The 25,164-nt window shown below is 34.5% G+C and overlaps 1 protein-coding gene across 2 annotated transcripts in view; it reads right to left on the bottom strand.

The window, feature by feature from the left end:
- SPATA17 (spermatogenesis associated 17) overlaps window positions 1-25,164 on the bottom strand; it is a 191,708-nt gene that overhangs the window by 158,714 nt on the left and 7,830 nt on the right. The window contains exons 2-3 of one of the 2 annotated variants that reach the window (XM_027122207.1): window positions 7,747-7,836; window positions 5,892-5,973 (exon numbers count right to left, since the gene is read on the bottom strand). In XM_027122207.1, the coding sequence (XP_026978008.1) occupies window positions 5,892-5,973; window positions 7,747-7,836 (172 nt within the window). The remainder of the gene's footprint in view (window positions 1-5,891; window positions 5,974-7,746; window positions 7,837-25,164) is intronic. The other variant, XM_027122208.1, reaches the window with a different exon arrangement.

Genomic DNA, 25,164 nt, shown 5'->3' with positions numbered 1-25,164 from the left:
GGCACATGTGGATACCAATCTACCAGCTAGGTTGACCATAGCGAAGTCTTCCAACTTATATCCCAGTGAGTTATTAATTTATCCAGTTAGCAAAAAATTCTACAGGCTTTCTATGTGACATTTACTGTGATCGTTTGAGATATAATAAATAGAATAGTCATTGCATCTCAGGAGCTCCCAAATAAGAGATGTAAATAAACAAATGGGTCACAGTGACACAAACACCTACAGGAGTAAAGCATGAGGAAGGCACACCCAATATCTGCAGTCTCCCACCATTCTATACTCAGCCTCAGGAGATCCGGAAGGTTAATCCGTAAGTAAAGTCTTGAAGGATGAATAGGGATTCAGACCAATGGGAGGCAGGTCAGAGTGAAGAATGGCATTCCAGGCAGAGTAAAGAGCATTTGCAAAAAACCTGTAGGGCATGGCGTATCTTGATATATCATGGAAAGTGGTTTAACGTGTCCAGAGTATGTTTATACAGGTTTAGCAAGAAGTGAGGTTAGATAAGCAATCATGAGACTATGAAAACGTGACATGTCATGTTGAAGAGTATGAATTTTGTGCTGTATGCTACAGTGAGGACGGTGGGCATGGGAGTGAAACTATCAAGTTTAGGTTGGAGTCAAGAGATTTTCTGAGGGACAATGCAAAGTATTTGATGACTGATAAGAGAGAGCGGGTGGGGAAAAGAAGGTGGTGGGGAGTCAGGGATGACTGTGGGTTTCCAGCTGAACGGTTGTATCATCTACCTGAATAAAGGAATATAGAAGGAGGAACAGATTGGGGCTATCTGAGGGACCTCCAGAGAAGACTTTTAGTAGGTACTTAGCATATGGATCTGCAGGGATCCGGAACTGAGGCCCATCATCTAATCACCCTGAGCCTCCATGTCTCCGCCTATAAAATGAAGATACAACACCTGCACGTTCGACTTGACAGACTGTTACTGGAAAATATGAAACAATGAATGTAAAACATGTGTTTAAACAAGAAAGTCCTTTAGGGCTTCCCTGGTGGTGCAGTGGTTGAGAGTCCGTCTGCCGATGCAGGGGACACGGGTTCGTGCCCGGTCCGGGAAGATCCCACATGCCGCGGAGCGGCTGGGCCCGTGAGCCATGGCTGCTGAGCCTGCGCGTCCGGAGCCTGTGCTCCGCAACGGGAGAGGCCACAACAGTGAGAGGCCCGCGTACCGCGAGAAAAAAAAAAAAGAAAGTCCTTTAAAAATGTAGGAAGTTATTTTATTAAAGTCACATTCAGCTCCTTACCAACCTGCCGCTGCGCCTCAAATACTCTGAGCCATCTAGATCAACATCCTCACCATTTCCTGTTACACCACGCTCATTCCCAGTTTCTGACCTTCATTCACGCTGTTCCTAACCGAAATGGCCTTCCCTCTCCCCAGGCTATAGTCTACTGATGCCCCGAGGTTCAGTGCAAGTCTCACCTCTTAGACTTTTGGAGGTAACATTAACTTCTCACCTGAGCGCTTATTACTTGCCTGTGTGTGTTTGGTGGGGGCAGTGCCTTTTAAATTGACTTTCCTTTTTAATTAATTTATTTAATAGATAATATATTCACAGTGTTTAAAATTCAAAAGCTACCAAAGAGTTTACAGTAAAAGTCTACTTCCTACGCTTATTCCTCAAGTTCTCTTCCCCCCAGGCAGTTAATAACATCAGTTTTTGGTGATCCTTCCCCAGACAAGCAGATTAAAATCAGTGGCTTTCAGATTATGCTCTGGTGGCTCAGATGACAACAGAGGTCACAGGGAAAGAGACCAAGCAGTTCTGTTTCTTCTGATTCCAAAATAGCTGCGCTGTTTGTACTTATTTTACATACAGGGCTAAAAATTTTGCTAAATTTTAGTAACAGCAACTGTTACTAAAGTTTTAAAATTGCAAACTATACCATTCATTTTGTAGCCTAATATATACTATATGGCATTATTATTATTATTGTATTCATATACAGCTGTTAGGCAAAAACAAAAATTTATGCAGAATAAATTTGGAAATGGTGGTTTAAATAATTACTATAGGACTACGTGTTCTCAGCCCTAAAATCTGAGCTCTGAGAAATTACACTGAGGGTGTGTGGGGATGATAAGAGGAGAGGTGTAAGCAGAAAAAGAGAAAAAACGGAGTAAATATTCCACGTGCCTGGGAAAGAGCAGGGCGTTAGCTTTTGTAATAAGAAAAGCAGTGCATTAGCTTTTGTAATAAGCTTTTTTTTCTTTTTGTAAAAGTAAAACTGGGCATTCTTATTGCTCCTGGGAGGTGGCTAAAACTCTAGGGATAAACTTGGTGGCAGCTGTGGAAGAGACAGGATTCTAAGCACTAGGGAAGATATCAGCTTTGGCAAAAATTCCCTTTCCCTTTATGTGGCCCAGTAGCCACATCCTCCAAGGATGAATGGCCCAGTAGCCATTCATCCTCCAAGGATGAATCCTGAAGGATCAAACACACACATGAGCTCGGACAATAGACATCTTACGAATGAAGACCCGACAAAAGTAAGAATCTCTGCTATGTTGGCACTACTTAAGTCTCACAGGACTTCTGTATAAACCAGAGAAGGGAAATCTCCAATAATGACTGAGATTGAACTGCCTATCAAACCTATATATAAGGGTTTTGGAATCAAACTAAATTGGGTTTGAACTTTTCTCCACTTATCACTAACAGTGTATCCTTGGGGAAGTAACTATCTCTGAGCCTAAAATTCGTCATCTATTAAATGGTGACACTATTCACAGGACTGGTATAAGACTTTAGTTGGTATATACATTAAGTATACAAAATGCTTAGTACAATATTTCACTTTCACTAGTCAACCAGTAAATGTCAGCTATTTTAATCTCATTCAATAATTATGTACTGAGATCAGATTATGTTATTTATTGAATCCTTATGTGCATTCAATGGCAAAAACAGATAAATAAATAAAACAGACCTGTTCTGAAATACCTTACAGATTAATAGATTTAAAAACCATCAAGAACCAATCTAACTGAGGAAAATCTCCATTTTTAATTGTTTTCAAGAGCGCAAAGATAATTAGATGCAAATCTGGAGAATAACTTGGCGATGATGCTGAGCAATACTCTTTTTGATCAAACCTAGTTGAGACACTAAAGTAACAAACAATTTTCTTGGGTGGCTCATTACTTGAACTTCTAAAGATATTTTTTCAGCAACTCCAACACCATTAGAACAAATATAGATTCCAAAGTTGAATATTTTGACAATAGTCACTGAAATGTATACACTTTAATATGTTTGATTAAAAGGAGGTGTCAATTCATAACCATCTGAATGGTGGCTGTGAGCAGAAATAGCAGCGATGAAAGTTAAGTCATAATGTTCATGGAATGACATATACATAAGTATACTCTCCTGTCTTGTCTACACAAAGATAGAGATCTCCAACCACTAATGAATAATAATAAACAATAGGGCTAAAAATGCTCATTACTCCATAGAAAACAGCTTAATTTTTGATCATCGTTTAAGTAATCTGATTCTATTAAAAACTGACTTGAAGGAGCTCCTACTGGCCAAATCTAGGAAAATTTTAGCACCAAATCAATTAGTGATAATTTATTATAACCCATTAAATAAAATAGGAATTCATGAGTTAAAACTGATGAAAGAAAGAAAGAACGAAAGAAAGAAAGAAAGAAAGAAAGAGAAAGGAAGGAGGAAAGAAAGGAAGGAAGAAAGAGGAAAAAAGGTTTTTTCTTATGCTAAAGTGCTAACAAGTATAAACAGAAGAAATGACAAGATTAGAAAATCACTATTTGACAAATATGATAATAATTGATTCTGGTAAGATCCATCATTAGACGCTAAACCTAGGGTAAAAATTTTTGATGAGGAAGAAGGTATATACCCAGTCTTAAAACATTGCCTCACAAGATAAAAATAGCAAGTCTACAGTGTAAGTGTGTTAAATTATCAAATTTAGCGTTAACTGCCATGCAAGAAACTGACAGCATATGGTTCCTAACATGATGTATTGAGATGTATTTCTAGAAAAAAGGCATAACTTCAATCTAACAATGAAGAAACACAACCAAACCAAAACTGAGGAATAATCTGAAAAATAGTCTATATTCTTCAAAAATATCAAGGTCATGAAAAGCAAAGACAGACCAAACATATTAAAGGTGACTAAAGAAAAACAACAGCTAGGTACAACGTGAAATCCTGGTTTTTACCCTGGAAAAGATGTTTTTGCTATAAATGACATTATTGGGAAAATCAGTGAAACATGAATAGCGTCTAAAGATTAGATTAATAGTATTGTACAGATGTCAGTTTCTGATTCTGATCATTTTAATATGGTTATGTAGAAAATATCCACTAATGAATTGAGAGGAAAGAGGCACCACTTCTGCAACTTTGTCTCAAATAATTAAAAATAACCAAAAAAAAAGACCAAAAATATGTATAGAGGGGTAAAAGAAAATGATAAAGTAAATTTGTTCACTTTAGTGAAGAAATCTGCGTAAAGAATATAGGGGAATTCTTTGCACTATTTTTGCAACTTTTCTGTAAATCTGAAATTATTTCAAAACTTAAAAATTACTTTTTAAGTAGTCTGAAATGTCAATGATGTAAGAGATTTGTGTTCTAGACAAGAAACCCCATGCTAACAATTAACAAAATTAATGAAAGATACTTTAAGTTTGTTGCAGACATGTAAGTGGGCTATTCAGCCAGTTAAATTAAAAGAATAAACTTTTCTTTGGTTTTGGTGGATTTTTAAAATCTTAAGTAACATATTAATTAAGTGGGAATGTATAGTATTAAAATAGGAGCTTAAGTTGAGAGAATCATGTTATTTAGAGAAGTTATCACTAAAATGGGTTCCCCTGTAGGGACATCAAATCTGCTTTATAAGAGCATCACAGTGATTTTAAACCTAACTGTAAGAGTCAATACTTGTAAAAAGTTTGGGCCAGCATTTTTTAAAAAATACTTTATTTATTTCATTAAATCTAAAGTATTAGGCTCTTACTCCAAGCAGTCCCTGTATTTTATTAACATGTTTTAAACTTTTCTTGCCAAAGGTGAACTCTTATCATTTAGTTGTCTACTTATTTTTTTTCTTTTCCCTCTCTGTATCTTTTAATTTCACTTAGATGCCTCTAATAAAGAATAAATTAAGAACAAATTTAAAGTATTATAGTAGAAAATAGTAACAAATCAGAAAACTTGTGAAGTAGGCAAATGATTATAAACCTCCTCATTTTGTATCAAAAAATTATTTTTTTCTTAATTTCTGAAATCATTAAACTGAAGTATAAGTTGGCATGTTATCTCATACTTCTGCAAGTCTATCAGTAGATATAGATGATTGTGTTATGCTATATTTATTAAGGCAATCTTCAAAAATCCCAAGAGTCAATTATAGGAAATGGTAAGTAGCACAGAGAGAAATTATCTTACATTTTTATTTTGTAGAATTAATTTGGGGCACTTCAACCAATGTTTATTGACAGTGCAATGGGCCAGGGATTGGTCTAAATGTTGGTGGACCAAAGATGAACAAGCTACAGTGATTACTCTGAAAGAGCTCACCGTCTAGAAAATAGAGACTCTTCAACAAATAATACATACAAATGCATATGCTGTGAATGGTACTTTAACGAAAATAAAATATCTAGTATAGTTTGGGTATAAAGAAATGAGTCATCAATTCTCCATGGAAAAATCAGCAAAGGCTTCTGAGAAGAATTCTCATTCTAAAAATTAAACCCAATTTTGTTCTCACATAACTATTATCAATAACTTCAAAACTACATGTAAATGTGACTAAAGTGAATTAGTTACAACAAATTTAATAATTCAAGTGCCAACATATATAAATTTTATATTTACCTTCACAATTAGTTGATAATGTTGTCTGCCTAAGTAACCTCTCCATTGTTTCTGAATAATTGTTGCTACTCTGTGTAAGTACCTGGGTGAAAAATATGCTTATTAGTATGCTTTCATTGAAACAATGATATATCTTCAATTTTTGCTTAGAATATTCCTTTTCACAATTCAAGAAATCAAATTCAAAGCCGAGTTTACATGTACTTTTAAAGACAGTATGAAGGTTCCCAAAAACCCTAAAAATATGACCTAACTAAAAAAACTAAAAACTACTATATGATCCAGCAATCCATTCCTGGGTATATATATCCAAATAAAACAAAAACATTAATTTGAAAAGATACATGTACCCCAATATCCAATAGCAGCATTCTTTATAATTACCAAGATATGGAAGCAGCCTATATGTCCATCAACAGATGAATGGATAAAGAAGATATTTTTATATATACATATATATACACACACACATATATATATGTATATATGTGTATACACACACACACACACACACACACACACAATGGAATACTGCTCAGCTACAAAAAAGAATGAAATTTTGCCATTTTCAACAACACGGGGTATTATGCCTAGGGAAATTAGTCAGAGAAAGCCAAATACTATATGTTATCACTTATATGTGGAATCTAAAAAATAAAACAAACTAGTGAATATAACAAAAAAGAAACAGATGCGCAGATATAGAGAATGAACTAGTAGTTACCAGTGGGGTGATGGAAGAGGGAGGGAATAGATAGAGGTAGGGTATTAAGAGATACTACTCTGTAAAAAATAAATAAGCTAAAAGGATATATTGTACAGCGCAGGGAATATAGCCAATGTTTTGTAACTATAAATGTAATATAATCTATAAAAATTTTGAATCGCTATTAATATGAAACTAATATTGTAAATTACTTCAATAAAAATAAATAAGTCAAGAGAAAATTAAAAGGAAAGAAGAATGCAATGAGATATTGAAATATATTTTTTAAAAGACTATGTAAAACAGGTCATAGTGACAGGTTAAGAAATAAGCCAGGCACTATTGATATGAATCACTATAAGTACTTTGAAATCATTTGTGAGGTCAAGAAACACTTCCCTTTTTCATTCTTATATTACTCAGTCTATCTTAGCTAAAGTCATTTTAGTCTGCTGAATTAAAAAATACTCTCTGCTCCCATGTTCCTATTTGGTATAGTGGCCAAATGAGAACCATCATCTTCATGCTTTTATTTGCATGTCTGGCTCCTACTAGTAAATATAAGGAATTATACAGTATAACCCCTAGCTGACCATCTGAGTTAATTATGGATTAGTCATATTCTTCCAGGGCAATATTTTTCAGAATTGATGAGAAACTGAGGGAAATTTGAGCACTGAAGAAAAAGTGGAAACAGTTAAGATAGGGATCAACTGCAGTCTCTGTAATCAGAATGACATCATTTTGGTGTCATTTGCCTTTATTTACCAACACGTTGGAGAGGACTGGAATAGCTTCTTTTTGTTTTGTTTTGTTTTTCTTTCTTACCAGTCAATAAGTTCATTGCTATAAAAATACAAGTCCAATAATTTTTCACATCCTATGGAACTTGAAGAAAATAATCTGATCAAGTATATTTATGACATTGAGAATTTTTAAAAGAGATATGGTCAACATCATTTAGTTTCTTTATATGTGAGAAAATATGACCAAAAAGAGTTATGTCTTTAAAGGACATCATATAATTTATTAACTTCATTACAAGTAAAATAAAAAATTATTTGCAATAAGAACCACATGAATAAATTACATTTTCTAAGGAGTATATTTTTATGATATATCTGAGGTTCCATGACAAAATCAATATACCTGATATATGCTCGAACTTGACATCCTCGAAACCAGCTCTGGATTTTAACTGCTGCATCATTCTCCTTTTTTCGAAATACATCCACAACGCTAAAAAGAAATTTTTTAAAGCATTTCATTAGTGACTAATATAATTCTAAAGCAAATCAACCTGTTAAACTTAATTTTTAATTTCTTTGAAAATGATAATTATAATTCAAATGTCATTTTAAATAAAATTAAAATACTAAAGAAACTATTCCAGAAATTATAAGCTATGTTTCAAAAATTAACCTTTCTCTAAGAGGCCATGTGCTTTCAACAGCTTTACTTTTTTTAAATTTTATAATCACCTATTTGCAACTAATTAATTCACCAGTGGTTTTTATAAGGAAATTTAAAAAGCAATGTGCTATTTTGTCATTATTTAAAAAACATAATTATTTGAATTTACTGTTTAAATGCCACTACACATATTATGAAAGATTAAAATCGTTGCATATTTCACTTACTATATCAGTTAAATGAATTGCCTCTAAGTAAAATGCATCCATCATTTTACCTGTTCTAGATAGAGTTCTTAGAACATGTATTTCAGTTAAAGGAGGCAGGGGCCAGGGCCATAGGCCTTATAAAGAGATAAGAAATTCAGTCTTTAGATTTTACTGACTTATAGGAAGAAAAGGTTTAGTCAGGACAGATCTCCATCTTAATTTTTTCAGTCATTACAATTCTCCCTCTCCATCCCCATCTGATAAAGTCATGTTGCTTAGGGCAATTACTGTAGACCACAGAGTAATTTCTCTCCTAGAAGGCTGGCTGGCACTTAGCACTTTATGTTTGCTGAATGAATAAAGAATTGCTAGTCACTTATTTTTTACTTTTTAAAAAATTCTCTCAAGAATTGTGTTTTCTTAGGCTATTTTTTTGTTTTCATTGTACGTTAAATATATAGATTTCATTAAATTTATATAATTAGAACAAAAATAGAATGGGAAAAATATTTCAAACAATATTATGAAGTTGGCTGAGAAAGCAAACAGGATTAGCAATTAAACTGTCAGTGACAAATAGTTAAAGAAGTAAATAGACAGATTATCTACTAGATAAGCAGAAAAGAGAGTTACCTAGAAAGCCTGACTGAAAAGGACCTACAAAAGCAGAGAGGAACAAAAATTATGCATCAAGTCAGTGACCCAGATGTGAAAAAGAGTAGTGGTGTGAAATAGCACAGATCAGTAAGGTTGCATAAAGGGTAGCAGAAGTGAAGAACAAACTGTAAAAACTACACAAGAGAATAGTCACTCACTTTACCAGATAATGGAAGGCACCATGATAAGATTATCGTATGATGCAATAAAATTAGCTGGAAATAACTGTGTGAGGACACACTAGACAATTGGAAGAAAAGAAAGTTTCGTTATTGCTGTATGTTTGCCCTTCAGGTACAAAATAATAGCAGAAACATGTATAAACTGTATTCTTGGCTCAAATTATTAGACTGCACGTGGGAGAGACAACAGCTTAAAGTCCTTTCCTCCATGGAGCCTTCCTTGAATCCCCAGAATCCATGAGGTCTTTCCATTACGCACGCTCATAGCTCTTCATAACATTTAACACAATCATATTTAATTGTTTAATGAGGGTCTTTCCACTAAACTTTAAGGTGCAAAAGGCAGTCATCTTGTCTATTTTGTCCCACATGACTCTCTCAGTGGGTCCAGAGAGATAATGGATGTTATGCCTAACACTCAACCTTTGTCCTCCCAGAGCTGCTTCCTCTGGGGGACTGCATGTCACCTGCCACATTTAATCTCTGTGAAGAATGCCATTTGCAAGCTCCCTCACTACACCTTTCACTGCATGGACATCTCTCCCCATTTTAGGATGACAGAGTTGTTGAGAACCCAACAGGAACCCCCATGCTCTTAGTAACTTGAGTCCTGGGGTGATTATGGGTAATAGACAGGCAGATCTCTGAATGAACCTGTTGAAAGAAGTAGAGAAAAGAATAATAATATCTTAAACAAATTAATACGTTATGTGCTAGCACTGTTCCTAGCATTTACATACCACTGAGTTAACTCACATATAATCCTTTCACATCTCGATGAAGTAAATAAATATGCCCATTTGACAGCAGAAGATACTGAGGCAGAGGGAAGTGTAGCTATATGCCCAAGGTCACACATTGGTGGGTGTCAGAGCGGAGATTTGATTCTAGGTAGTCTAGCTCTCAAGGCTGCATTCCTAACCATCACTTCCCCAGAAGGGGAAGAGGAAGGATGAGAATAGAAGGGAGGGAAGTAAAAGGGAAGAAAAAGCAAGGAAAACAGGGCAAGAGGAAAAATGCACGTAAGCCATTTCCAAATATAATATTGAAATTGTGTGGCATAAAATAGTACCAATCTCCTAATAACAATAAATAAAGATGAAGATGTGGAAAAACATCAACATCTATAGCAAAAAACGAAAATTTCTCACTATACCGAGTACTGTGAGAATGCAGTACAATAGGCACTCGTGTATATGGTCGAAAGGAAATAATTTGGTCTTTGAACACATACAGAAAACCTTCATTTATAAGAGTGTCAAAAGTCACACAACTTCAGGAATGTTCATTAGAAGTGCATACACATACACATGGTAGTAAAACTATAATGGGAATGATAAAACACAAATTTCAGGACAGACGTGCAGTAAATTTCTAAGATCTGTCATGTCTTCATAAACTAGGAATGCCATAAACGGGAAAACCAAAGACTTTGTGCTGTGGTCACTATATTTGAGGGAAAGAAAAGAAACTGAAAAAATTAAACAACCCAGTTGAAAAGCAGCAAAACACAGGCAATTTACAGAAAAGAAAATACAAGCAATTTACACTTCTAAAAGCCTCTGACCTGGGTTCTGAGTATATTTGCACTTTTGAGATCTATAGCAAACCATCTTGTGAGTGCCGATGTGTATTTCAGGAAAAGTTACATTGAAACAAACAAGGTCCTTAAAATTTCAGAAAACAAGCCCCTTTACTCAAGAAGCTGAAGTTAGGGATTGATGAACGGTTACCAATGTTAAATTTTACTGTCAAATGTCATCACTGTTCCAAAAAAGGTAAGCACATTTAGAATTTCGTTCTGAACAGTTAACTGATAGATGTTACTTCCACAAAATATGTGAATTTGCTGCTTCTGCAAGGCAATGTGAAAGAGGAAGTATTACCATTATGTATTCAATACATTTATTTATGGAATTTTGGTACAATGTACATTGAAAAACATGTGAAATACTGAAGAAACTAACAAATGGCATTGAAGTGTCTTTAATAAAAGATCTTTTATAAAATGTTGTTTTAAAAAAGCACCAAAAGACACTCAAGATGAGTCAGGAATTTTTTAATGATGTATCATTGTACTATTAAAGTAACAGAAACAACCTAAATAAGCAAGAGATGGACTACAGTACATCCATAAAATGGAAAACTATTTTGTCCTTACAAAAAATTAAGTGGATCAATGTCTTCACATAGACAAAACATGTTGTAATGGGAAAAAAAAGGAAGATACAGTACAATACAACATGATCCCATATTTATAAAAAACAATTTTAACTACATGAGTATGTGAATATAGGCACAGAAAAATTCTTGCTTAGTACAAATAAGGTTATTAAAAGTGGTTGCCTTTAGGAAATAAAATTTGAAAGGAGAAATTTATTTTATTAACTTCTGAATTTGGCAAATTATTTTATAAGAGCTGTGTAATACTTCGTAATTAATTTTTTTTTAATTTGTAATGAATAAACACAATCCCTTAGAAAAATAGAAACACATTTTCAAGTTTAAGGGAAATATTAGACTTATCTAGGCATTAAACCCTAAGGAATTTGACCATTTAATATAACATGAACTATGGCCTAACCTAGTTAAAATATTAGGATAGTGGCCAGCACTTCTGCTTTGCGGAAAGACCTTAGCTCAAATTCTAACTGTGTCACTTACTGGTTGGGTTACCTTAAGCAAGTTTTTTAATCCAAAATTCAGTTTCTTCTGTAAAATTTCAACAACAGTGTATCATGGGTATGTTTGTTGGCATATCACAAAGAAACTGGAAGACTGGTAAGTAATATGTTTTCAATAAATGATAATGATAATTACTACATTTTTGCATAATGATGGGCATCTATGTAGATTGCAGGAAGAAAAAAATACCAGTCTGTCAACATCTTATTCATTAATTCAAAAAGATTTATTATATGTAAACTATGTGTTAGTATGGCATTTAATTATTATTGAATAAATCTGACACGTAACATTTTGTTAAGCTTAAGGTATACAGCTTATTACATAGATACATTTACATATTGTAATATGATTGACAATATAGTGATATTTATCATATTATATAATTATAATACAATATTATTGTCTATATTATATGAATTAGATCTCTATGGCTTATTTACTACTCATTACACATTGTACCCTTAAACACCATAATTCTTAGCCACCCCCCTCCTCTGGTAACCACCATTTACTCTGTTTTTTATGGGTTTAATTTTTTCAGATTCCACATATAAATGATCTAATATAGCACTTGTCTTTCTGTCTGACTTACCTCACTTAGCATAATGTACTCAAGGTCCATCCATGTTGTCACAAATGGGAAGATATCTTCCTTTCTTACGGCTGAATAATATTCCATTGTGCATATGTACCACATCTTTTTTACCCATTCATCCATTTATGGGCATTTGGGTTGTTTCCAAATCTTGGCTATCATAAATAATGCTGCAGTAAATGTGGAGTGCATATATCTTGTCAAAATCCTGTAGTCATTTCTTTTGGGTATATACCCAAAAGTGGAATAGCTGGATCATATGGTAGATCTATTTTTAATTTTTTGAGGAATCTTCACATTGTTTGCCATACTGGTTGGACCAATTTACATTCCCACCAACAACATACAGAGGTTCTCTTTTCACTACATCCTTGACAGAACCTGTTGTCTCTTGTCTTCTTGATGACAGCCATTTTAACAGATGGGAGATGATATCTCATGGTGGTTTTTGTTTGCATTTCCCTTATGATTAGTCATGTTGAGCATCTTTTCAATATAGTCCTTGCATCCCAGGGATAAATCCCACTTGGACATAGTGTCTAATCCTTTCAATGTGTTCTTGAATTCAGTTTACTAATATTTTGTTGAGAATTTTTCCATCTATAGTCATGAGGGATATTGGTCTACAGTTTTCCTTTCTTGTATCCTTATCTAGTCTTGGTATCAAAATAATGCTGGGCTTTGTGGAATGAGTTTGGAAGTGTTCCTCAACAGTTTGGAAAAATTTGAGGAGGACTGGTGTTCATACTTCTTTAAATGTTAGGTAGAATTCTCAAGTGAGACCATCTGGTCCTGGAATTTTCTGTGTTAGAAGTTTTAAAATTACCAATTCAATCTCTTTACTTGTCATTGTCTGTTCATATTTGCTATTTTTTTCTGATTTAATCTTGGCAAGTTGTTAGCTTCTAGAAATGTATCCATTTCTTCTACGTTATATAATTTTTTGGCATAGAATTGTTCAACAGTAGTCTCTTGATTCTATGTAGTTCTGTAGCATCAGTTGTAGTATCTCCTCTTTCATTTCTAATTTTATTTATTTGAGTCGTCTTTTTGTCTTAGGCTAGCCAAAGGTTTTTCAATTTTGCTTATCTTTTCGAAGAACCAGCTCTTAGTTTTGTTGATCCTTCCTATGCTTTTGTGGTCTCTATTTCATTTATTTCCATTCTGATCCTTGTTATTTCCTTCTTTCTGCTAACTTTGAGCTTAATTTGTTCTTCTTCTAGTTCCTTGAGGAGTAAAGTTATGTTGTTCATTTGAGATGCAATTTCTTAATAAATATATTTATTGCTGTAAACTTTCCTCTCAGAACTGCTTTTGCTGCATCCTGCAATATTTGATATGTTTTATTTTCATTTTCATTTGTTGAGACAACTTTTTATTTCCCTTTGATTTCTCTTTTGATCCAATGGTTGTCTAGAAATGTGTTGTTTTCACATATTTGTAGACCTTCTCACTTTTCCCTTAATTGATTTCTAGCTTCACACGATTGTTGTCAGAGAAAATAGATGATATGATTTCAATCTTTTAAATTTGCTAAGATCTTTTATTGTGGCCTATCATACAATCTGTTCTGGAAAATGTTCTATGTGTACTTGAGAAGAATGTGCATTCTACTGCTGTTGGATGGAATGTTCTGTATATGTCTCATAAATTCTTTCCTTATAAAGTGTTGTTCATTTCCAACGTTGCCTTGTTGATTTTCTGTCTGGACAATCTATCCATTACTAATAGTGGAGTATTAAATGCTCTTACATTTTTAGTGTTATTGTCTATTGTATTGCCTTTCTGAGTTTTCTTGCAGCTCACTGAATTCCCTCACAACACCTGTTTTATATTCTTTATTATTTAGATTGCAATATTCCATGTCTTTGGGTTTGACTGCTGGAAAATTGTCATTTTCTTTTTGTACTACCATATTACCACGACTGTTCATGGTGTCTGATGAAAAGTACCTCTGTTGCTGCTTTTTTTTGGCTGTATTTGAAGTAGCAAATGCCTTTCTTATTTGGTAAGGCTTAATTTACTTTGATTCTAACAATTCTACAGATTGATAATTAGGAGTCTTCCTTTTGTTTTCCAGAAGGTGGCGCTACAAATACAGGTTTTGTGTTCTTCTTCCTGGAGCTGACTTGCCCCTAAGGTTGGGAGCACACACACAAAAATAAAGCAAAGGTAGTGGCAAAGCCTGGAGAGGTGTGTACTTACTACTTGGGACTTTGAGTGTGTCTACAGCTTGGTAGAAAGGTTCTTAATTGGGGTGGGGGTGAGGGGCAGGGATGTCCCAGATGTCCATGGGCAGTCCTGTTGCCTCCTGGGGCAGACAGAAGATGACTTCCTTTAGTTCTTGTGGTCTGCCTACTTCCCTGTCCTTCACCTCCCTCAGTCACTGAGTGTCCTCAGAGAGAGCAACTGGTCCCTCGAGTTGCAACACGTGTGGCTGGGCAGACCCTCACTCACCGCCTTCATCCTCCACCTCCTCTTCCAGAAAGGTTGTGCCAGCTCACTGACAGGCTGGCCTCTGCCTTCTCTGCCATCACTCTTCTGCTGCCACCATATCTGACGCCACTTCCCTTGCTCTGCTGCCTCCTCTGCCATCTAATCCATCCACTTTCAGGTGCACAAATGGATGGATATCCCAGGTGTCCTCGAATGCTGTACAGAGGTGCTTTCTTTCTTTCTTTCTCTTTCTTTCTTTCTTCCTTTCTTTCTTTTTTTTCTGGTTATGGATGTCTGATTAGTTTCAAATCAAAGTGGAGAGAAAAAAGGAACAACTTATGCTGCCATGATGCTACCATCACTTTTAGCATGCCATTTAAGCCAAAGATGTATATATGACATATTCTGTGCTCTCAAGCTTACAAACTATTGGGTGAGCCAAAATGTGCCTTCAGTTTTTTAAGTAAAAATAAAAGACACATTTTTCATTTTCACCAAGAACTTTACTGAACAACGTATTCACCCTTTTGTTCCACTACCTTCTGCCATTTTTCAGGCAACTTCATAATTCCATCTTCCCAAAACCTTTTACCTTTTTGAGCAAAGAACTGTTCCAGGTGCCTTTTAGAGTCTTCCAGGGAATTGAAATTTTTTCCATTAAGAGAATTTTGTAAAGACCAAAATAAATGGAAATCCGAAGGTGCAATGTCTGGTGAATACGGCGGATGGGTCAGAACTTCCCAGCCAAGCTATAACAGTTTTTGCCTGGTCATCAAAGAAACATGTGGTCTTACGTTATCCTAATGGAAGATTATGTGTTTTCTGTCGACTCATTCTGGAAGCTTTTCGTCGAGTGCCACTCTCAGTTGGTCTAATTGGGAGCAGTACTTGTTGGAATTAATCGTTTGGTTTTCTGGAAGGAGCTCATAATAGAGGACTCCCTTCTAATCCATATACACCACAACCCCATCTTTGGATGAAGACCAGCCTTTGGTGTGGTTGGTGGTGGTTCATTTTGCTTGCACCACGATCTCTTCCATTCCACAGTATTGTGTCCACTTTTCATCACCCGTCACAAATTGTTTTAAAAATGGAACGCTTTCATTACATTTCAGTAAAGAATCACATGCAGAAATATGGTCAAGAAGGTTTTTTCACTTAACTTATGTGGAACCCAAACATCAAAGCGATTCACACAACCAAGCTGGCGCAAAAGATTTTCAGCGCTTGATTTGGATATTTTGAGTATGTTGGCCGTCTCCTGTGTGACATAACATTGATTGTTCTCAATTATTGTTTCAATTTGATCACTACCAACTTCAACTGTCCTACCTGACTGTGGAGCATTGTCCAGCGAGAAATCTCCAGCATGAAACTTTGCAAACCACTTTTGACACATTTGATCAGTCACAGCACCTTCTCCATACACTGCACAAATCTTTTTTTGCATTTCAGTTGCATTTTATCTTTCTTGAAATAATAAAGCATAATATACTGAAAATGTTGCTTTTTTCTTCCATCTTCAATATTAAAATGGCTGCACAAAAATTCACCAATTTTGATGTCTTTTTTTTAAATGCATGCTGATATGACAGCTGTCACATACAATCTAACAAAATTGTTTTGAATGAAGTTATAGACAACTAAGCGCTACTACAGCCATCTTATGGAAAAAACGAAAGAACCTTTTGGCCCACCCAATAATAGAACTGAAAAATAATAGCAACAGTAAATAAAATTATGCGAAAAGTGAAATACCGTATGAGAAAAGTAAAATACCATGTCAGAAGGAAAGATCTGGAAAATTCAGAAGTAGAGAAGTTTTTTTTTCATTTGTTTTTTTAGGAAATAATGAGTAGGGAAAGATGGGAGTCAAAGGAAGCATTTTGAGTAGGTTCTCAGAGGATGGGCAACTCTCCTGATCTGTATATCTAAAACATCTCAACGCCTATGCTGGGATATTCCTCAGGCACTTCAAATTCAACATATCTAAAATAACTCCTCTCATCCCTCCTCCACACACACCCATCCTCTATTCTTCTCTCTTAGAACAGCTCTTTTCTGCAAGCCATTTCTCATGAAAGACAATATGATTCACCCAACTGCTCAAATCAAAAACTGTAAAACCAATTCTCTGCATTAGTTCATGTCTTCATATTTTTAAGAGTAGTTACTTGGAAAAGCATTGTTTCCTAGACACTAGTCTTTTATTCTACTCTATCCTTCAAGCTATTGTTTGAATGGTCTTTCTAAAACATGAATCTAATCAAGTCCATTTTTTCCTAAAATCACTTCATGGCAACCCCACAAAACACCCCAAGTCTTCTGAATGAAGTCTAAAGCCCTTGAGATTTCAAACTCCTCCCAGCTCTGGCTCAGACTTAATCTCCCATCTCTTCTTTTACCACTTCAATCCTATGATAGAGCCATTCTACTCCTATAGTTCACAGAACAGGCCCTGTGCTCTCTTGCCCTCAAACTATCACAATACTACACCCTCTTCTTGAACTGACTTTTGCAACTTCCAGAGAGACGTATCTTTAGAGTACCCTGAAATTTCTTCTATATACTAATTATAACATTTATCTTCTTGAGAGGCTCGCCTTTTATTCATATCTGTATCCCAACATGTACTAAAGTATCTGATACATAGGAGGAGCTAAACTAATGTTCGTGGAAGGATGGAAGAAAGGAAGAAAAGAAGAAGGAAGAAAGGAAGAAAAGAAGGAAGATATGGTAAGTAATAGCTGAAGCCAAGGCAGAAGGCAAAGTTCTTAATGGTTCTCAGAATTTTGTGTATAATATTAAGGGATGTTAGACTCCCTGAATATCATCATTGTGGCACTGGCACCACATATCTCCAAAGTTTAACAGACTCTGGGTCAAAAAAATTTATAGTGAAAGGTGTTAAATAAAGGGGGAAAAAAGAAACAAAAAACAAGGCCCAAGTATAAGAGACAAGTATTTTGCAGTTCATTAGATGTTAATGGAAAGGCATCAGGAAAGGGAGATCATGATTAAACAGTGTCAAATGCCATGAAAAAGTCATGAAAACAAGGCCACTGTTTCAAGGGGTTACAGGGTTAGAAGCAATCTTTCGTTTTTCTTTTAACATTTTATCCTAGCCAATAATAAGATATTCTAGTGCAGGATATAAAATGTCACTTAGGGCAAAAATAGAAAAGATAAAGCAACACAATGTCTAGTACAGCAGGCAATTCAAAGAAGATAGAGTATAAAGAAGATAAAGAAAGAAACATTTATTGAAAGAGGTTGATGTAAAGTCAAATTCATGATAATGGGATAAAGCAGTTTCTCATGGTTATTTAACCCTTTTTATCATTAACATTTAATATAACTATAGTATATCTGTTTTTCAGTTTTAAATATACAGTTGACCCTTGAATAATGTGGGTGTTACGGGATTTTTACAGTCAAAAATCCATGTATAATTTTACAGTCAACCCCCATATCTGCAGTTCCACATCCATGGATTCAACCAACTGGGGACTGTGTAGCACTGCAGAATGTATTTGTTGAAAACAATCTGAGTATAAGTGGACTCAGCCAGTTCAAACCCATGTTGTTCAAGGGTCAACTATGCTCTATTTAAATTATTGAAAACATTCTTCTGTCCTTCACCAGGAGCAATCAACAACTGACTATCTTTGCAAAGGAGGGAGAAAAAATATAGGGTATACAGATATGCTTACTACTTCTTTTCAACTAGTGTATTAGTTTGAACTTACGCCTTACTTATAACTGTCATAAGAAATACAGAAGATTAGCAATCAAATTACCTGTCCTGAGTTTATGTTTTTTTTAACTCTCCTGGTAATAATGTTAACTTATAATACCTAGTCAAAAGGAAAATTAAATAATTTCTTTTTGGAGTTATTAAAAATCTCTGGGTTTTTTTTAGCAGTTATATAAATAAAAGCATACTATGACACTAATAAGAACCATACATTAAATTAAAGGGACATACTTTAAAATAACTAGTAGTTAACTTACTGCTAAGTTTTAAGTTATGTGCTGAAATTTGACATCTAAAAACATTTTTCTGTTGCCATTTTTTTAACTGCTTAAAAATGAAATTACAGATACTTGGGTTGCCACTGGGATGCTGCATACTCATACAATATGTCATGAACTGCTAGACATTTTATGTTTAAAATGAAAAATGTGGGTAACACTTTATTTTAATGATATATTAATTAGTTCCAAATTACAATGAAAATCCTATAGCAGTGAATAAAACATGACATCTACATGAATTTAAAATAAATTTATTATGATCAGCATTAACACAATGAATACTAAGTGAATTAATAATGATGAAAGACCAAAAGTATTACCAGGAATGTAATAAAACATCAAGAAAAAGCTGGAAGTTTCTAGTCACTTCATCATCAGCTAGAAGTATTATAACCCTGGGTAACAGTATGTGCACATATGTAATTAGTGGCCAGAAAATAACTGACAATAAATAAAAATGAAAAAATGTGTGGTTAAGTATTTTTCCAGTAATATGCAAAAAATATGCATTTTACACATCAAAATACTATGCTTAGTCTGACCTTAGCTACTAAATAAATACTAGATTAAAAACCCAATACGCTTTCCTTTTCATTATCATATAACTTGTAGCTATTTTAGACACTAGGAATAAAATTCTGATAGTAGCTGTCCTGTGTTGTAAGACATATTGATGTGTAAAATGATTACTTTTTTCCATATCATTTCACTATTAGGTCTTAAAGGATTTCAAGCTCCTTAAAGGCAGGAATTATGCTTATTTTCTACTTTGGGCTCTGATCATCACCCATGTTACTAATAAGAGGTCAATAACTACTTGATGATGAGAAATACGACATTTTAGAAGGTAGAAGCCATGCTTTGTTTTCCATTAATAGCTCTCGTTATTATTATTACTTCACAGTTCAATGAATCATGGGTTGCCAATACATAAGCATTAGATCATAAAGTAGGGATTATCATAGTTTGTCATGTAGATTTATACTGTTAGTGTATTTTTAAAATATTTCCTATTTGCTTTTCTTCATCTTCCTTCTCACTTCTCTTCACTTCATTTCCTGAACAAGTAAGTTCTAAAGAAACCAGCAGTGGGCAAGAAAAGCAAAGATCTGTGACGGGGGGTGGGAGGATGGCGAGGACCCCATGGCTCAGCACAGGGTATAACGGCCTGTGCGGGGTAAGGTGGGCATCCACATGGCGGGGGGCAACCCCTGGGGTAGGCTGTCCCAGTCTGAGTAAGGAGAGTATTCCCATGGAGAGGTCTGGCTTTAGGGTGTTGAGGAAAGGTAAAGGAAAGGTACACATGGGAGGGCAGCCAGACAGGGAATCAGAGCCCAAGAGTGATGAGAAGAGTACCCAAGTTGGCTGGGAGGTGACAGTTCAGCACAGAGAGGAAGACCTCACACAGGGTGGAAAGTGGTATACCTAAAAGAAAAAGCAGCTGTGGTGACAGGAGTTTGATTACATACAGAGGGATTGGTCAAATAAGTGAATATATCAAAAATAAAAGAAAATAACTAGAACGAACTCTGTAGTGCTGGATTTGAAATAGAGTTGTCAATGTAAACTCATGGATTTCAACATCTACATGGACGGATGAATGGATAGATACATAGATAAAGTACAGATGTAAACTCTGTGCAAATGCATATATACACATATTTCCTAGCTCTGTCCACTTCAGAGGGCTTGAGAACAGCAACACCCAATGGCACAGGCAACTACTAAAAGAAACAAGAGGTCCTTGAAGAAATGGATAACTCCAGGGCTGGGGCAGAAAGAGTAAAAGCTTAGCCTCAACTTTTTTGTGTCAGAAAGCAGGAGAGTATTATCATGATCAGGACGCAGAAGGAAGCTTTTAGTGGCTTCCATTAGACAAATCTGGGACAATGCTAGCATGAAGATAAGTAAGAGCAATGGATTTTAACCCATTGACTAAAATAGGAACATATGAGTCCCTAACAATATAAATAAGAAAATATTTAAATAAATTGAAAATTAGAAGAGGGACAACTTCAAACTACTTGCTTTTAAAAAACACCTGTTAGTTACAAAGGAAAAAAGAACATCATACTGAAGAAGCCTAGCAGACATAACCTTAATGACATTATCCAAATTAACCCCACCAGTAATTGGACAAATCAAAATAATGCAGTACCTGGTAGATGTATTGAAAAGATCAGAGCATTACTTCTGTGATATTTCTGCCATAGATACATACCTTGAATCTAATAGAGGAAAAATCAGACAAACTTAAACTGAGGGAAATTCCACAAAATAACTGATCTGTGTTCTTCAAAGGGGTCAAGGTCATGAAAATTGAAGAAAATTTGAGAAAATGCTCTATATTAAAAATAACTAAAGAGACAAAACAAACAACATTTTTTGCTATAAATAACATTATTGGGACAATTGGCAAAGGTTGGAGTCTGAAGATTAGATGGTGGAAATGTACAAATATTAATTTCTTGATTTTGATTGTTGAATTGTGGTTACGTAGAAAATGTTCTTATATGGAAAAAGAATTTGCAAGGCATCAGACTGCAACCCATCCCCATGTGGTTTTTGAAAGAAGTCTCTCTGTACTGTATTGCAACTTTTATGTAAATTTGAGATTGTATACACACACACACACACACACATACACACACAAGAAAGAATGGCATCTCAATATTGTTTTAAATTCTTCAAACACTTTTCATAGCTTAAAATATATTATTTAAAGTAGACTTAAGAGTAAGGGAAATTATCATGCACAAAGAAAACCATCTTACAATGATAAAAATGTTAATTTATCATATCTGTTAAGCAGATATGATCATTTTAAAGGCATATGCACCTAATAATAAAGCTACAAAATACATGAAGCAAAACCTGACAAAATTAAAAGGAGAAATAGACAAGTCCACTATTATAGTTGGGAATTGCAACATGTCTCCCCGAATAATTGATAGGACAACTGTACAGGAAATCCATAACAATATAGAAAATGTGAATATTTATCAACCAACTTGATATAATTGATATTTATAGAACACTCTACCCAATAATATATATTTGGTATGTCTTCAAATTAATTGATCTTTTATTTGCAATACTTTAGTCTGATGTTTAGTCCATCTAGTGAATTATTTATTTCAGATGCTGTGGTTTTTTTGTTTTGTTTTGTTTTTTTGAGTTATGCGGGCCTCTCACTGTTGTGGCCTCTCCCGTTGCAAAGCACAGACTCCGGACGCGCAGGCTCAGCGGCCATGGCTCATGGGCCCAGCCGCTCCGTGGCATGTGGGATCTTCCCGGACTGGGGCACGAACCCGTGTACCCTGCATTGGCAGGCAGACTCTCAACCACTGCGCCACCAGGGAAGCCCTGCTGTGTTTTTTTAATCTCTGAAAGTTTCATTTGCTGCTTCTTTATGTTCCATTTAACTTCTCATTATGCTCATATTTTCCTTTAAGTCTTTAAATTCTAAGTCACTATTTAAAAATCCTTGTCTGCTAATTTTATTATCTTTGTATTTCTTGTCTGTTTCTATTAAGTGATTTTTCTCCTCCTTGTTATAGGTCTTAGTTTGCTACATTTTTGTCCTACTAATAATTTAGGAATAGATGCTGGATACTATGAAGGTTATGCTGTTGAGAATTTGGATTTTGTTCAGAAATTACCTCCAGGAATAAAGAGGGGTAATTGTCTGGATAATGTAATTTGTTTCCTTTCTTTTAGAGATCCTAATCCTGCACTGTCTGTTGCATCAATGTCTAGAAATAAGTTTTCATATATTTTGTTCAGTCTTCTAATTTTTCATGGTGGGAGGGCAAGTTTTGTACCAGTTACATCTTCATGGACACTTATTTTATATATTTAATTTTACTTTTTCAAAACAAAATTTGGGGGAATTCCCTGGCAGTCCAGTGGTTAAGACTCAGTGCTTTCACTGTTGAGGGCCTGGGTTCAATCCCTGGTCGGGGAACTAAGATCCCACAAGCTGGGTGGTGCAGCCAAAAGAATTAAAATTAAAATAAAAAAAAAATAAAAACAAATTTTTTGTCTTAGAACAAATTTTTACCTATTTATTTACTGTTTATTTCACAAATAATACATGAACATCCAAAGCTTAATCTAAAAATTTAAACCATATAGAAAAATAGAGAAAAAAATTGATTCCATTTCAACCTACCTTATCCTCCAATTTTCAAAATCTAATCATTATTAACAGCTTGTTATATGATTCCAGATCCATATTTTTGTGTCTCTATGTATTTATACATAAAAATTTCATGCTAAATGTATTACATGCTTTCTATGACCTCTTTTTTTTACTTTGTCTCAGAGATTTTTATGTTATTATGTATAAAATTTTTCACTCTTTTAAACTGCTACTTAATATTCCATCATGTGAATATGCCTTTATTCATTTAGCCAGATTAGTTACAAATACATATAAGTCTCTTCTGTGTTCTTCCTATTAGAAATAATGCTTTAATGAATGCCTTTATACATAACCCTATATATAAAATACTCTGTGCACAAATTGTGTACATATTTCTATAGGGTAAGTAGATACAGTCATATGCATTTTGATGCTATTGTAAATTATATTATTTTTGTAGTTTCAAATTATAATAGCCCACTGCTATTATATTAAAAAAATTGATTTTTGTGTATTGTATCCTGCAATCTTGCTAAATTCACTTTTTATTTCTAAATCATTTTGTTTGTAGGTGGTTTAGAGTTATATATGCATAAAATTGTGTTTTCAGTGAATAAAGACAATTTTATGGAGGTTCCTCAGAAAACTAAACATAGAATTACCATATGATCCAGAAATCCCACTTCTGGGAATATACCCGGACAAAACTATAATTCATAAAGATACATGCACCCCTATGTTCATAGCTGCACTGTTCACAATAGCCAAAAAATGGAAACAACCTAGATGTTCATCAACAGATGAATGGATAAAGAAGATGTGGTACATATATACAATGGAATACTACTTAGCCATAAAAAAGAATGAAATAATGCCATTTGCAGCAACATGGATGGACCTAGAGATTATCATACTAGGTGAAGTAAGTCAGAAAGAGAAAAACAAATACCATATAATAACACTTACATGTGGAATCTAAAATATGACACAAATGAACATAACTACAAAACAGAAACAGACTCATAGACACAGAGAACAGACTTATGGTTACCAAGGGGGAGGGGGGAGGGGGAGGAACGGACTGGGAGTTTGGGATTGGTAGATGGAAACTATTACATTTAGAATGGATAAACAACAAGGTCCTAATGCACAGCACAGGGAACTAAGTTCAATATCCTGTGATAAAACAAAATAGAAAAGAATATTAAAAAAAGAATGTCTATATGTGTGTAACTGAGTCACTTTGCTGTACAGCAGATTGGCACAACATTGCAAACCAACTCTACTTCAATAAAAAAAAAGACAATTGTAGTTCTTCCTGTGCAATTTTAACCCCTTTTATTTATTTATCATGCAAAATTTAAAATTACTAAGGAAAGTGTGGATAGTTCAGTAAATGGTGTTGAGACAACTGTATGTCTACAGAAAAAAATTAAGTTATTATCTCACACAATACATGCATAGATACATAACTGCATAAAGAGTGAAGGAAAAATGTAATAAAACTTTAATATTATCAGTAAATACAGATAATTTTCTCATAATCATGGGCTGGAAAAGACTCTTCAAAAATAGGCTAGAATTCCCCAAAGCCAGAGAAATAGATTGACTAATTTGACTGCACAGAAAACTGAAAGATAGTATGGTAGACATTACCATAAACCTAAAATATATGTATTGGCTTTGGGAGTAGGTGATGGGGGAGCCAGTGGAGGAGTTCTTAAGGCCACTAAAGAGACAATTTAGGCTAGAAGAGTGGAGAGGTAACAGATTAGAAGCTAGATAAAGAAATACCTGCATTATGTATTAGTGATACGATTAGCAGGACTGTTGCCTGTAACTGCTTGTTGATTGAAAAGGTAGTAATGACTTTTTGAACCTGCACAAAGATGTCTAGGAAGAATACTGAAAGTGCCAACTGGATTCTTTTAACTGCGTAGAATAAGGGGTATCTCATAAATCTCAGCATCACAATGCTTATCTAAATTTAACCATAAATACTATATACAAGTATAATTGCTCATCATTGTTTCTGTTACTTCTTTTGTTCTTCCCCTATCCTCAAATCCTTGTTATGATTTAATTTTAATTTGATTACACAGAGTACTTTCTAGAGAACATTTCCTCAGGTTGGGTACATGGATGATGTAACTCTGAGTCTTTACATGTCTAAAAATATCTCATCAAAAGAATGAATAAGAT

The sequence above is a fragment of the Aethalodelphis obliquidens genome, unplaced genomic scaffold, assembly GCF_003676395.1.
Source record: "Aethalodelphis obliquidens isolate GAN/ISIS:26980383/991018 unplaced genomic scaffold, ASM367639v1 scaffold24, whole genome shotgun sequence".
In the NCBI taxonomy this organism is placed as follows: Eukaryota; Metazoa; Chordata; class Mammalia; order Artiodactyla; family Delphinidae; genus Aethalodelphis; species Aethalodelphis obliquidens.
Note: the sequence above shows the minus strand (reverse complement) of the source record. Positions and strands in the feature narration are given on the sequence as shown.